The 15,160-nt window shown below is 48.2% G+C and overlaps 1 protein-coding gene across 3 annotated transcripts; it reads right to left on the minus strand.

Annotated features, from left to right (window-relative positions):
* Nucleotides 1-90: 90 nt before the first annotated feature.
* On the minus strand, nt 91-14,807 carry SLC25A44 (solute carrier family 25 member 44). Of its 3 annotated transcripts, XM_070268027.1 has the most exons (5): nt 14,500-14,795; nt 9,203-9,840; nt 6,521-6,623; nt 4,725-4,847; nt 91-2,736 (listed from the first exon to the last, which is right to left on the minus strand). In XM_070268027.1, exons 2-5 carry the CDS (start codon nt 9,825-9,827, stop codon nt 2,709-2,711), a joined length of 879 nt encoding a protein of 292 aa, XP_070124128.1. In that variant the 5' UTR covers nt 9,828-9,840; nt 14,500-14,795; the 3' UTR covers nt 91-2,708. The 3 variants fall into 3 exon arrangements, 2 of the variants coding, with proteins under 2 accessions (XP_070124128.1, XP_001500063.1); XR_011439167.1 differs by lacking the exon at nt 6,521-6,623 and having other exon boundaries at nt 14,500-14,698; XM_001500013.4 differs by lacking the exon at nt 6,521-6,623 and having other exon boundaries at nt 4,725-4,852; nt 14,500-14,807.
* Between the last annotated feature and the right edge of the window lie 353 nt (nt 14,808-15,160).

A 15,160-nucleotide genomic window follows, 5' to 3' on the forward strand; every position in this document is an offset into this window, starting at 1 on the left:
GAGGCAGAGGGCTGTGCAAAGATAAAACCAGCGCTGCAGTACACCTAAGTACTCCCTCGGCAAGCGGGCAAAATAAGCGTAAGCCAGAGCTCACCGGCTCAATAAAAACTTTTAATTAGACGCCAAGGACTTCGTACAGTGCAACAGTGGATGTTCGCTGCTAGTGTTCACAAGAGTCCACCCTTATCCAATGTTAACTGCACCTGCATTTTCATTCCCCTGTCCCTCAATACTCCCATCAGGTTTCCTGTCGTGCCCAGTCTCCCAAAAGTTTCTTCCAGTTTATTCTCCGAACCAGTACTTCATAATTTCCAGCTGGTTTCGTCTGTGGTCCTGGGAAAACGGAAGCCCATGGGCCCCTCCTCACCAAGACATATTTTAATCAAACCCAATCCCAGTCCCTGAACTATGAGATGGGAAAGTAGGGGTCAGGGGTCCCCTTCATGATAAGCACATCATCCTTTAAAACTGTGTGTCTGTGTGTGTGTGTGTGTGTGTGAGAGAGAGAGAGAGAGAAAATGAGTGAAAGGTTTGTGAAATACTGTACAAGAAAAAACAGAATGAAAGGAGTCTGGGAGGGAGAAATATCCTAAGACATGAAAGGCAGGAGTCTACCTCCTGTCCATCATACTTTACTCCTTGCCACACAGGGGAAGGTTGAAGTCTCCAGGGAGGAGGAGGTGTAGAGCTGAGAAACCAATGGCCAAAGCTCTCACCAGGATGAGAGGTGGGGCCCCTGGCATCCATTATGTGGTGTTTCTCAGGGTAAAGGGGTGACTGAGGGGCAGGAAGATTCAGAATGATCTGTGAGGCCAACCCTTTGGATGACTGTTGACGGAGACAAATTGGAGGACTCTTGACAAAGTGCAAGAAGGACAAACAAAAATAAAGATAGGTGAAAGGGAAAATAACCCTCCAACATAAGAGACCAAAACAGGCAGTGGTGGCGGTGAAGGTAGACAAACGTGGTTTTCAGATTCTGATCTGGCCAAGGTTATAGAATGTGGGGCAGCCATAAGAAATATCAAGGCTTCAGGTAGCTAGCACCTTTCAAATTGGCACCATGGCCTTTCCCAGGGGGTGGGACCAACAGGAAGGTTTGAAGGATCCTCCAGGCCAAAGGTCTTAAGTAGCAGTGCAGGGTTTGATATGCCTTCTTCTCATTCCGTCTGCTGCACCTCTCTCCACCTGCAACACAGCCTCAGTGGAGGGGGGACGGGATGAGGCAGGGAAGGAGTGCTCATCATCTAGCTCCTGAGACGTCAAGAGATAATCTCGGCAGTATCAGGCTGGTAAATGCAGTGGTCCTGGTATTGGGTGACTTTCTGACCTGCTCTTTACTCTCTTCCAAGCATCCCTCCAGAAGGTACCATGACCCGGACGACTCTTCACATCAGGGATAAGAAAAACACAAACAGTTCCACATCTCAGAGATTCCCATCGTGAGACAACATCTGTTTTTGGGAGTCCAAGTGATTGGGGTATATGTGGGCATGTCATGCCTGCCTGGGGCTGAGAACCTCCACTGCCCTCTCCTAGGCTTGGCTCAGCTGGTCTGGGGAGAGGCACTGGAGCACACATACCCACTTGTCACTTTCCAAAACAACTACTCTCTCAACCTGACTTTTCACAGTGGTGCTCCAAGTCCAGTGTGCCCCAGACAGCCTGATCTGCTTAGAACTGTGCCCACCACTGGAGTCACCTGGGCCAGGGGAAGCCACCAGCTTATATGTCCTGGGGCTGCTGGGACTGAAGGAACATGGAAGGGACAGGGCTCTGGGGTTGAAGGAAAAGCTACATTACATTTTTCCATCTATCTGAGGAAGGGGTGGGCTCTGACTGCAGGATTGGTGCTTTAGCAGGACTAAGACAGTAGCCTGGTTCACAGATGTTAAAAAAAATACACACACTAAACAAATTATCAACATTTCTCCCCAACCTAATAACTCTCCAAAGAGAGGACAAGTGCTCTGGAGAACCAGAGGTTTTTGCTGCTCCTACTCCCTGTGCAAAAGTGCCTGGGACCTTGCCCCGCCGTGGCAGGAAAAAGCAGGTAGTCTGGTGGGCAGCTCAGCCCCAAAATAAAAATAAGCAAGCCTAAGAGATGAAGCAGGAAAGGGCTGATGGCAGCTGCCTGGAATCTGGGCTGAAAGCCCAAGAGGAAGGTAGTAAGCAAGCTCTATATACAGCTCTTCTCGGGATCTCAGGGACACAGATAGAGAGGAAGCCAGGAGAAGGGTGAGCAGGGATGGGTGGGGTGGGATTGGCGGGGCGGGTAGGTGTTCTTGGGGCAGGACTGAGTACAGGGACTGAGTGAGGGAGTCCAGTTTGGCAAGAAAATTAAAACTAATGGGGGCAGGGATCCAGGCACGGAGCCTCTTCAGCAAGAGCAGTTCAAAGTCTCTGTCCCTGTCCCAGACAGGCCACCTGGCCCAGGGCAGGGCTAGGTAGGTGGTGGGAGCACTTGGAGAAGGGACTGTCCTTCCCAATATGCCCCTGACCCAGAGTAGTGTGGCAAACAGCAGGCTTCTCTTCCGCTACCGGTTACCAGTGTCTCGAGTCCACCAGCTCAGGTCGGAGGCTGAGTTTCTTGAGGCTCTCGTAGCCCACCACAATGACAATGGTGGAGGGCGTGGCTGAGATGATTCTGGCTGAGAGGCCCTTCATGAGGCCCCAAGGCCCCTCTTCTGCCATCAGCTGTCTGAAGGTCAGGATGATGGAGTTCTTGCCCTCAACCTGGAAAAGTCAACACAGTGGAGGGCCGTGGTCTGCAGGCAAAGCCCCTCTGCTGGGTCTCCCACTGCCTTAGGCTATGGTGGGAAGAACCAGATTTGGGAGTGACAGAGCTGGATTCTGCTTCTGAGGGACAGCGTGGCACAGTGAGTTAGTATGGGCTCTGGTGCCAGACTGCCTGGGTTTGAATTGTGCTCCCCAGTTTACTAACAGCATAATCTCAGGAGATTTACTTAACTCTTTGCACCTCAGTTTCCTCAAATATAAAACAGTGACAATAGCACCTACCCCACGTGGTCTTTCTGAGCAGTAAACACAAGACTACTTGTAAATGCTAAGAACAGTGCCTGGCAGACAGTGTTCAATGAATGTTAGCTGTTATGAATATCATTTGATAAACTACATAGCTATGAGTCTTTAGACTGGGCGCTTCTCTCTGGTCTCAGGGAGGCTGGATTAAATCACCTCTAAGGTCCTCTGCAGCTCTGCCAGCCTGTGATTTAGATTCTGATCATCTCAATCCCTCTGAACCCCCAGGGCTAGAGTCCTCCCCTCTGACCCTGTCATCTCCCACGCACCCCGTGACCTGTCTTCCCTATCACACTGGAAGCCTGGCTAAGGCAGGAATCTCTTCTCTTTTCTTTTTTAACAGTCCTGCCCATCTCCGCCACCAACCCTTTCATACCCTGACACCAAGCTATACCTTTAGAGACGCCCCACTCAGACCCTCAGCCAACGCAGGACAGAGGCACTCCTTGTTATACCTCCCCCTGTACTGTACGACCTTCACAAGGTAATCCCTTCTATGGCTAAGAACATCTTCCTCTTCCTCCCTGCCTCCTTGAGCACCCTCCTCCACACTCCCTCTTCCGCTCCAGTACTCTCATCCGACCCCCTCTGCTCTCCTAACCCTCCCACTATCCACGGCCTTGTCAAGGGCTATTTCAGCTATGCCTCTGGGTCCTCACATGCACTTTGTCTCCAGCCTGGGAGCTCCTCAAAGTAGACCTGTCCTTTCTCTTGGATCTCCTTGTGGGAGACCCAGGACAAAGCTCAGGAGAGAATGAGGATGAAACCTGTGCACTTTATTATTTGCAAACCAATCAGATGTCAATTTATTCATTTTCAAATGTGTGTGGTATGGCATGGGGGAGGGGGCATCCTTTCCTAGGGACACATATACCTAGATTTACCAGCCACCTCCATCCTGGTGTCAGGGAAGCTGACTTCACCCCGAACCTGTTAAAAAAGTTATTTTCCTTCCTGCCCCTCCTCACCATAACCCAATGACCCCACTCTCTTGGACAGCTTTCCTCTTAAGCTACCCAAATCAGACATTAAAACCCCCCATTCTCTCCACCTAAAGCTTTATACAGCCAAAACCTACCATTTGTGTGTTACATATCATCATTCAGATTCTATTTCCTCAGACTAGGTGCTGTGAAATTGTCTTTGAGCTGACTGAAGACAGGGATTATAATTTCCAGACAGCACTACCAAGGGCTTTATCAGTGTTTTTGCTGAGTCCACACAGTACAATCTGTGAAACCTATTCCAGAACAGTCACTCTCACTGTCTGTAGAGAGATCATAGACTAGTGGAGAAACCTGGCAGACTTCTGAAATTAACTGAAATCAATATGTCTAATAACCACAAACCTGCAAGGTAAGGAAAAGGTGGTTGATAAGCTATGCTAATAGAATGAAAGGCTGGAAGAAACCAGTAAGAATTCCTAGAGGCCTGGGCAAGTAAAGGAGTAGAGGCATGCAAAGTAGCAGACAGGACGAGACAAACATTCTAGGTGCTTCGAAGTGTTCAGCTGGTTTCTGCAGATGGTAAGGTGTAACCACAAGGAAAGGCTTGGATGACCAGGATAAGGCTGGCTGGACTAGCAGGCCATGACACAAGACATCAGGGGAAGCTGGAGGGCCTGAAGATCATGCTTCTAATGGCTTCTCTGGGAGGAGGGTGGAGAAGGAGGCTGGTCTTACCTGTACTCGGGTTCGGATGACATCCATGGGATTGGTGAGGATGGAAGCAGTGGCTGCAGCCAGGGGCCCCGAGATGGCTTGAAAGACAATGTGAGGGCACTCCTTAGGACAGAGGTACGAGAGCTGCTCTGGAATCAAGGGAAAGACAATGCCTCAAGACATGAGGTACCACCCCATCCACCCTCACGCTGTTTCTACCAGTTGGCCCAACGATGACAAACCCTCCATCCTTAGCCCCTTCATAACCTGTAACTCCCATCTTTTCTTTTCTTTGCTTCCATCTGAACTAACAAAAAATTATAAATCTCAGGCCCCTTCCAGAAGTCGTGTTGGTTATATCACCCATTTTGAATAGGATAAGATTCCTCTGGAGGCGGCCGGCCCGTGACCAAGTGGTTAGGTTCAAGCGCTCCGCTTCAGCCACCAAGGGTTTTGCCAGTTCGGATCCTGGGCATGGACATGGCACTGCTCGTCAGGCCACGCCAGGGTGGTATCCCACATGCCAAAGCTGGAACGACCCACAACTAAAAATATACAACTATGTACAGGGGGCTTTGGGGAGGAAAAAGGAAAAAATAAATTAAAAAAATCTTAGGGGCCGGCCCCATGGCCGAGTGCTTGAGTTCACGCACTGGGCTTCAGTGGCCCAGGGTTTCGCTGGTTCGGATCCTGGGCGTGGACATGGCACCACTTGTCAGGCCATGCTGAGGTGGCATCCCACATGCCACAACTAGAAGGACCCACAACTGAAAAAAAATATACAACTATGTACGGGGGGGATTTGGGAGAAAAAGGAAAAATAAAAAAAATAATAATTATAATAAAACAAAAAAATCTTAAAAAAAAAAGATTCCTCTGGAGAAGGGGATTTCAAATCTTCTTTGCTTGCTGACTCCTTTCATCTGAGGGACAGAAATCCTTCCTGATGTAAAAACCTTATGCCTGTGCTCTACTCCTCCCAATTCACAGACTAGAAAAACACACACTACATATTTTCTTCTTTTTTTTAAAGATTGCACCTGAGCTAACATCTGTTGCCAATCTTCTTTTTTTTCCTTGGCCGGCCCATATGTTCTTATATATGCACTGAACAACTGGTAACACTGATTGTCTCTAAGGAAGGGCCTGGGTGACTATGGTGGATGACGAGCCTTTTCACTGCATACCTTTTCCCAACCTCTGAATTTTGAACCATGTGAATGTTTTTAAAAATAAAAACAAGGGACAGGCCAGTGGCGTAGCAGTTAAGTGTGCACATTCTGCTGTGGTGGCCTGGGATTCACCAGTTTGCATCCTGGGTGCGGACATGGTACCGCTTGACAAGCCATGCTGTGGTAGGCGTCCCACATACAAAGTAGAGGGAGATGGGCACAGATGTTAGTTCAGGCCTAGTCTTCCTCAGCAAAAAGAGGAGGATTGGCAGCAGATGTTAGCTCAGGGTTAATCTTCCTCAAAAAAATGAAATAAAATAAAATAGACAAATAAATAAATAAATAAATAATAAAATAAAAACAACTACAATTAAAAGAGAAAGTCAGGAGCCAGCCCTGTGGCATAGTGGTTAAGTTTGGCATGCTCCACTTCAGTGGCCTGAGTTCGCAGGTTCTGATCCCAGGCATGGACATACACCACTCATCAGCCATGCTGTGGTGGCAACCTACATATAAAGTGGAGGAAGACTGGCACAGATATTAGCTCAGGGCGAATCTTCCTCAAGCAAAAAAAAAAGAGAGAGAGAGAGTCATATCCTATAGTGAGAACTTTTCTCCAGGCCATATCAAGAAAGAAAAACTCACTTTTCAAAATGCTCATGAAGAAGATGGAACAGTACCCAGATCCACCCATTCCCAGTATTGCTGGGAAGTTCACCTGCAACTGAATTTTTTTGCTTTACCTGCTCTGGAGATGAAAAACAAGAATTCATTCATTTATTCAACAAAGATTTATCTACCACAAGCCAGTCACCCTGGGTTCTGAGGATATAACAGTGAATAAAGCAGCCTGAAATCCCTGCCTTTATGAAATTTACATTTTAATGGGGGAAGACAGGCAGTAAACAAATAAAAAGCAAAATATATAGCTATGTCAGAAGGAGATATGTGCTAGCTATAGATAAAAATAAAGCAGGAAAGGGGGATAGGGAATGCCAAGAGTAGGGAGTGAAGAGGTTGCCATTTTAAATAAGGTAGTCGTGGACACCCTCTCCAGGAGGGTGAAGTTTGAGCAAAGACCTAAAGGAGAATGCAAGCCATATGGATCTGTGGAAAGAATTTTCCAAGCAGAGGTAACATCCTATGCAAAGGCCCTGAGGCAGGAGCACATCTGAAGTCTTCAAGGGGCAGCAAGGCCAGTATGCCTGGAGCAGAATGAGTGAGGGAAAGAACAGTAGATGAGGTCCAAGAGGTAAATCATTTAGGGCCTTGATAGCATTGCAAGGAGTTTGGCTTTTACTCTGAGTAAGGCTGCATGTAAAATAGATTCATCATCTCAAAGATCCCCTCTCAGTTTTCTCTCTAAGATTCAGTCACCATAATACCTTTAAGAATGTTTTTCTCATGTTCCTAGTTTTGGTAATTTGTAGCTAGGCAACTAAAGACTAGGGGACAAGTAGGAAGGTGGGGGGTTGGCAGGGCAGAAGTGAGGGCTTCTGAGTTGCAGCGGCATGGTAGAATTCCTTAAGCCCTACCAGAACTACCTCTCCTCCCATTTCTAACCACTTTCTTCCCTAGGGTCAGCATGCAAACAGAAACAATGTAAACTGGCAGCTCTGCCTCACGAGTGTCCTGTTTTTCCCAAGAAGCAAGCATTTTGCAACCATTAGAAGGTAGCATCTGGACTGGCACTAGCAGCCTCCTTGGGCCTGTCTGCACTGGCCCCCAGGCCTGCAAGCTACAGCAGGATGCGGATTCCAATTCTAATCAAGCACACATGCCATTTTCCTGGGGCTTAGGGAGAGGATGAAAAAACAAAGGCAAGAGGGTTGGAGAAAGAGCCCATATCTTTCCTTCTCCATCATTCATTCAACAAATGTTTACTGGGCAACTATTTTAACATGAAGATTGCTAGGATCCATTCCCAAAGAATCTGATACAAAGGGCCAGGCTGGAGTCTAGGTATGTGAATTTTACCAAATACTCTAGATGAAAGACTGTGTTAAACAGAAGAAGAAAGAGCTAGCACAAAAAAAAAAAAAAAAAAAAAAGGTACAATCAGAAAATGGAAGAACCAGAAAAGTACAGTGCCATAGAGACAAATGATTATAGGTTAGGAAGTCATTAGAAAATTTGGTTAGAAAAGTTCCAGGGGCTGGCCCAGTAGCATAGTGGTTAAGTTCACACACTCCGCTTTGGTGGCCTGGGGTTCACCGGTTCGGATTCTAGGCTTGGACCTGCACACTGCTTATCAAACCATGCTGTGGCAGCATCCCATATGCAAAGTAGAGGAAGACTGGCACAGATGTTAGCTCAGGGACCATCTTCCTCAAGCAAAGAGGAAGATTGGCAACAGATGGTAGCTCAGGGCCAATCTTCCTCACCAAAAAAAAAGTTCCAAATGGGATGGGACAGAATGCCCACTGTCAACGGTTAAGAGCCAGCAGCAGGGATTAGGGCACAGACTGCCCTAACTGGAGTTTGGCAGTCACCCAAAACTGTGGATGTCAGAGGGCAGCAGGCACACTCAGGTCCTGCTCTTGGTGATGTACTCTGCCCTTTCAGAAGGAAACCTGGCAATACGTTTATTGAGGCCCTCAAAAATGTTATCTTTTGACCTAGTAATTCCATTTCTGGGAAATGCTTAAAAAGCAATAAAATTTCTTATGAACAAAAATACATTATAGGAGCGGAGAGCTTCAAGGTTATATCACATCTTGAATTTAACAATGCTGAGGAAAGGCATCCAACTCAAAAGCTCACTGTAATCCATCAATTTCATCTTCAAATCCCAAATATCCCATGAATTTTGTCATTCCCCACCTTCCAATTCTCTGCCAATAATCCACTAACTTTAGTTGATCCCAATGCACCCAGAACATCTCTATGTTCCACAGTCATCTACTTTACTTGTCTGATTCCCTCCACTATAAAACAGTCATGCACCGTATAACGACATTTCAGTCAATGATGGACTGCATATAATGGGATCATGGTCCCATAAGATTAATACCTTATAGCCTAGGTGTGTAGTAGACCATACCACTTAGGTTTGTGTAAGTACACTCTATGTTTGCACAATGATGAAATCGCCTGACGACACATTTCTCAGAACACATCTCCATCATTAAGCAACACATGCCTGTATAAGCTCCTTGAAGGCAAGAACCACGTCTTACTCATCTTTGAATCCTCTTAGATTTAAATGTTTGCTGAGTAAATGCCCATTCTCTCATTAAATCTCCCACTCCAACATGCACAGAGCAACAGTATCTCAGCCCCATTAGTAGACCCACCCTCCACCCCACTCTCCCAGGCCCTGCTTACCTGCATAGAAGTGATAGAAGGGCCACCAGACGGCACTGTTTGGGATGTAGGTAAGCAGTGAAGCCACATAGCCTCGGTAGAAGCCTCGAACCCCATCAGCCCGCAGGATCTGCCTGATGATGTCCTTGGTTTGGCCAAAGGCAACTACCCCTTGTCCCTCTGCGTTCCCTCGCACTTGGAAGCGGCCCATTTTCTCACCCTTGCGCTGCATCATCAAGTGCTGGGAGACCACGTCAATGGGCACTGTGATGCTCTGAGCCACAAGAGAGGCTGAGCCACCGGCCACCAGAGATTTGACTGTGTTGCTCTGGCTGTAGTCAGCTACAAATTTCCGGGTGAGCTCGTAAGTGGTGACATAGCACTGGCCAGAGATGAGGGTGAAGGTGTTGACCAGGAACCCCCGGTAGAGGCCAGTCACACCATCTGCTCGCAAGATCTTGATGAAGGCGTCAAAGGTACCATGGTAGAGGCTCTTGCCTTTCTGAACCTGCAACCGAGTGCGGATGAGGGTGAATGGGTAGACGCTGACACGGATCATCATCGTCATTGCCACACCAAACACGTAGAACTTCTTCTTGTCCAGGTGTTCCCACTCGATGATCTGGATGTTGCGTTTGTCCTCCATTGTGCCTGAAGACCTGAGGAGTTGAGCAGGGTGGAGGGATGTGAGGAAGGAGGTCAGAACTTCACACTTTCCCTTCCTGGTCAGGCTCTGAAACTTCATTCTCAGGCCTTATCTCCTGGGGGATTCACCTCCCCAAAGCTTAGACTTTACCCAGTCTGGCTCTGCCAACCCCTGCCTGAGTCTTCCTTCACAGATCACGATACTGCCCCTCTCTCACCTTTATCAGTCCTTCCCAATTCCAGAAATTGTTCCTCGGTAACTCCCCCAACTCCACTCCCACCTCCGTTCCCTACCCCCAGCCCATCCGGTCTCTATTCTGGTCTCTCTGCCTCTGCCTGGGCCCTGGTGTCATGGCCCATTCTCCTTCTCCTCTGGCTCACCCAGGCAGAGCTCAGGATGCTGTGGACAAACTGATCACCTGGCAAGATGCAAGGCCTTTAAGTGGGCTAATGCGATGTCACTAAGTGACATTTAGGAGGTTCCTAAAGGCTGAAGGGAAGTGCTCCATTTTTGATGCTCCTGGGCCCACTGAGGAGCCACTACCTTTGACCTTTCACCCTCAGCAGGGTACCTGTGTTATCACCATTTACCAGCTGACTCACCTTACTTTATTTCTGGTTTCCCATGCTGGCCCCTCTGAGCTCCCCTGACCCACACCCACTTCACTTATATTTTCTCCAGTCTGCATTAGGAGAAAGTGTGGCAAAGATGCTAAGTGGGGCTTTCACACCACAGGACCCCCCCACTCCCCTCACCCCCGCCCTCCAATGAAAGGAGTTAGAAAGTTAGGAACAAGCCAAAGGTCAGAGTCCTCTTTGGTTATTAGATAACTCACTCTAGAGAAAGAAAAGAACCACCTGAGAGCTAAGCAGTTTCCCTAAAGAATCTTGATAACTACAGGGTAGAGAACATAACATGATAAATCATGACCTCAGCGTTATATAATGAAGGGAGATTCAAGTGACACAGAAGATACAGACTCTGCCTTCAAGAACTTCACAGTCTATTCAAGGAGACACAGTATCCCTCTGGGGAATGGATGGAAGATATGGAGACAAAGAAACTAGGGCAAATTAATGTACATGTGGCCCTCATGTTAAGTGTATCCATCACCTAAAGTTTAAACAAAACTAATAATCTTACTAATGCAATAACTGTGTAAAATCAGGAGCTTCCAACTTAAGAACTGGCAAACGAGAGGACATCATATATTGGACATATTCTTATTGGACATATTCTTAGTGACGATCTAAGTGCTCCTGTGTAAGGTACTAGACGTTTTCAGCCGGAAGGGGAAAGTGGGAAGTTAAATTCCAGGACGTACGAAGTCAGGGGCTCCCCAGGCTCTGAGAGATATCCCTAAGGGCTGGGAAAGGAGATGGCCACATCAAAGGGACCGCTCTAGAGGGCTGAAATGTTTTACACAAGCAGTCCTGATGCCAGTGCCTTGGCAGACCTCATATCAAGTGTCTAATCAGAGTCCAGCTTCAACCGCTGTCCCCAGCCAAAGGTCCCAACTAGCCTAAGCAGCTTCTTGGTTTGCCATGGAAGTCAGCAGGGAAGCAAGGTTAGCTTTTCGGAATCCCCTGAGCTGGACTGTATCACTTTCATTAAAGGATGGGCCACCTGCAGGGCAAACTGAGTACATGCAAACTGAGGGAAAACCTCAGCTTCAAGGTGAGGTACATGTAACCAAGACAGGCTTCCTGGAGGAGGACAAAGCAGCAAGAATGAAGGAGGAACACATGGAGACAGTGAAAGAAAGAGAACAATGGCTTGAAACAACTGGGTTGGCCAGAATGGAGAATCTAGGCTGTGGGAAATGAGCTAGGGTGGGGTTCTAGGAGAACCCCTGGAACACTGATGTGCCCCTTGCTGTGGGCAAAAGCGGCCCTTCCTCCCCAACCTCAGCCTAAGACACCCACCAAGTCCAGCAGGGCAATCTTCTCCTTTGAGACTCTTCAAGAGAAGGTAGTCACTGTCTCCCCTGCCCCAGGATGTTTGTCATCCAGGGTCCCAAGGTCATGTTTCCACTACCACTGAGAGATGAGGAGAGATAGACACTAGGCTTTACTGAATACCTATTACCTCATTTAATCCTTACAACTTAACCTATGTACAGTTAGACACTTCTGCTAAATGAGGAGATGGAGGGTCAGATAGGTTTAAAAGGAAAAAGCCCAAGGTCACACAGCTGGTCACTGGTGGTGGCAGGATATGAGCCAAGATTTCTCCTCTACTCCTCCATGCCTTCTCCCTCATGGAAGTTGAGGAGTTCCAACACAATCACTCTGTTCAGTCTAAAGCCAAATCATTGCCACCTGTGGGAGGCAGAATTTACGCCCTCATGACTGCCAGTCACCCAAGGGTTAAGCATAAACTCCTGGTCCTGCAGATGCCCAGGGACTTCTCTCAGTTTTGTTTCAGAAAAATCAAAAGCTGCCTCTGCTTTCCCAGAGTGCTTCTGGAGTGACCGAGCTGTGTGGCTGGGCGGGCACATTGTTGTCACAGGACAAATAAATACAGCAGGGCTCAAGCAGGAAGGCCTCCTGCTGGGCTCATGCAAACCGCATGTGAAGCAGGGCAGAGGGACAGAGCAACAAAGGATTCTGTTCCAGGACCTGGCTTCACTGGCACGCTCTCAACTTGTCCAGCTGAATCACAAAATACCAACATCTCCTGACGAGAAAGCCTAAGGCAGGACCCAGTGCCCCACTTCCCTACTTTCCTCCATCTCTTACATGTGCCAATCTATTTTAAATTCCCAGAAGGAAGGGGAGACTCTAAAGGGCCAAAGCAGGTAACTCCTACCATTGCCATGGTGACAGGAGAAGCCACTAAGGGTCATGCCTCAGAGGGATAAGCCTCTACAGGTGAAGGGGGAGAGGGCGTTGTACCCACTCTCTCTACCCCTTTAAAAGGTGGCGATGCTCCTAAAAGGTGGGATCTCAACTTGCTCTTTGTTATATAACCTCCCAACTTCCTGCTGAAATATCAAAACCAGTGCCCCTTGTTTCACCCTCTGGGAAATCCTCTTTGCAGACACTGCCTGTTTGCAAACTTCCTTCAGCCTTCCCTTCTCCCACCTTCTTTATGACTCTTTCCCAGACCATTAATTATAAGCATGGCTCCAATTCTGAGTTTTCCCCCATCTTTTAACACTGCTCAGGCACAAAAGGTTGAAGTCCCCCTTCCTATGGGGACCCAACAGATGATCCAGGATGTCCTGAAGTCATCAAATGAGATGTCAGAGGCAAAGCCCCCGCTACTGAGGCCATCAGTGTAAAGGGAGAAACTGGTGGGCTGGGTATACCTCCTCTCCACTTTCACTCTCCCTATACCAGAAAAATCACACCAGACTCTTCACTAGGTTCTGAGATAAGATTCTGGTTCAGGACAAGGCAGTATCACCTGGAAAGTAAGGTCATGCAATGAAAAGACTACTGGTAGTCAGAAGAATCAAGTTTGAGTTCCACTTCCATTACTTACTAGTAGGATTGGAACCAAGTCACTTCACCGAAATTCAGCTTCCTCATCTGTAAGACGGGGCTAATCAAGACTGCCATGGCTATATAATAGCGTGGTGCAACTCAGATGAGCTAAGACGTGTGAAAGCATTTTGTTAACAGCAAAGCATTACTACCACTGCAGAAAGCTCTATTGGACAGTGCTGCTCTAAATCTTTGCTACTCAGACTGGTGCACAGACCAGCAGCAGGGGCATCACCTGGGAGCCTGTTAGAAATACAGAATTTCAGGATCCCCTTAGATCTGCTGAATAAGAGCCAGCATTTTAACAAGATCTCTGAGTGACTAATATGTGTATCTGAGTTTGGAAAGCACAGCTTTAAATGTTAAGGATTGTCAGTATTATAACAATGATAACAACTACTCTAGGAGCCCAGGACCACTAAGACTAGGTTAGGAGCCCTCTGACTCCATCCTGACTTGTCACCAGAACTGGGCCCAATGATGACTACTAGACTCATTCAGATCTTTTCAGGTAACCACCTCACCAAATCAAATCACCTTCTGCAACTCCTGACAAGACACCATGGGGTTTGGTCCCCACTTCTCCTCTGGAAACAAGATCTTTTCTTCCTCCTTCTGTTCCTCTGTTTTCCCTACTGCATCTGCATCAAGGCTCTGCAACCTGGGAGCGATCTACGACATGATCGTGAATATATTTACACGCTTGCCTACCTGTCCTAATGAATATACATTTCCTTAGGGGAGGTCCCTCCCTATGCCTCCGACTCCTCCTTTGAGATAATCTTCTCCCTCGGACATGATGAGATTCCCACCCAGCCTTCCTCTGGTCTTCCATAGGTACCCACGTGATCCCTCATCACAGACACCACATGACAATCCTCTCCACCTACTCCACATGACACCCGCTTTGTGCAGCTTCTGTCCTGACCCCCGCACAGCGGCCTCTGGGTCCTCGGACAAGCCCCTCGCCATGCCTCTCGTCATGCTTCTTTCGCTGTCAGCGAACTCATGCTCCTCCAACAGGACGAGATGCCTTGTTGGAGCCGTCCTTCATCCCCAGAACTGCGTGGCGGGCTCTCATGGAACTGCGGTCGAGCACTGCAGACACCCGCTGCCTCCTTGACAGCTCCAGGTCCTCGGAGACCTTAGTCCTCAGGCACCCAAAGCTGGTGGTCTCTTACCTTCTCAGGTCAGGGCGGTTCCGCCGCGTCTGAGGTGAACTCCACGCCCGGACCTCTAGGCCGCAGCTCCCACTCTATCCTGTGTTCCCCGCGACTTCTGGCCTCGGGTCGCATCTTCCTCCATCTCGCCGGGGACCCCGGTACTGCCGGAACCGGAAATTGGGAAGCTGTCACTCCCGCCCCCTGCAGGGGCGGGGATGAGCGGTGGGCAACTCCACCAATGGCGTTCTTTGAGCCTCTTCCCCCGACCCCGGAACAAGGAGAGACTGCCCTGGGGGCCATCTTGAATTTGGGCAGAAGCCACGCCTTCTTTAGCTTCGCCTTGCCCCCAGCTCTACGGCGCTTGCGTGTCTTTCCCAGTGCGCGGAAATCCAGTTTGGGGCTGCTTCTTGAAGATCCGATTCTAAATGGGTCACCTTGTGTTTCAGATCTATTAGAATCTTTAAATGGAAATCTAATCTGCAATTTTTGCGTAACTTTTCTCATTTATAGAGCCAAAACAGTAGAGGCCAGTGTGCTGCAGGAAGGACTAAGGTTAGACAACTAATTTTGTGGTTTGGGAACTCAAAAAATTGCAGGAATAGGGGACATCCTGGGAGTGGAATAAATGACATTAAGAGTCTCTTCCGGCTATGAAACTATTGGCCGTAGTACATGGATT

This window comes from Equus caballus, chromosome 5 (assembly GCF_041296265.1).
Source record: "Equus caballus isolate H_3958 breed thoroughbred chromosome 5, TB-T2T, whole genome shotgun sequence".
Taxonomy (NCBI): Eukaryota; Metazoa; Chordata; class Mammalia; order Perissodactyla; family Equidae; genus Equus; species Equus caballus.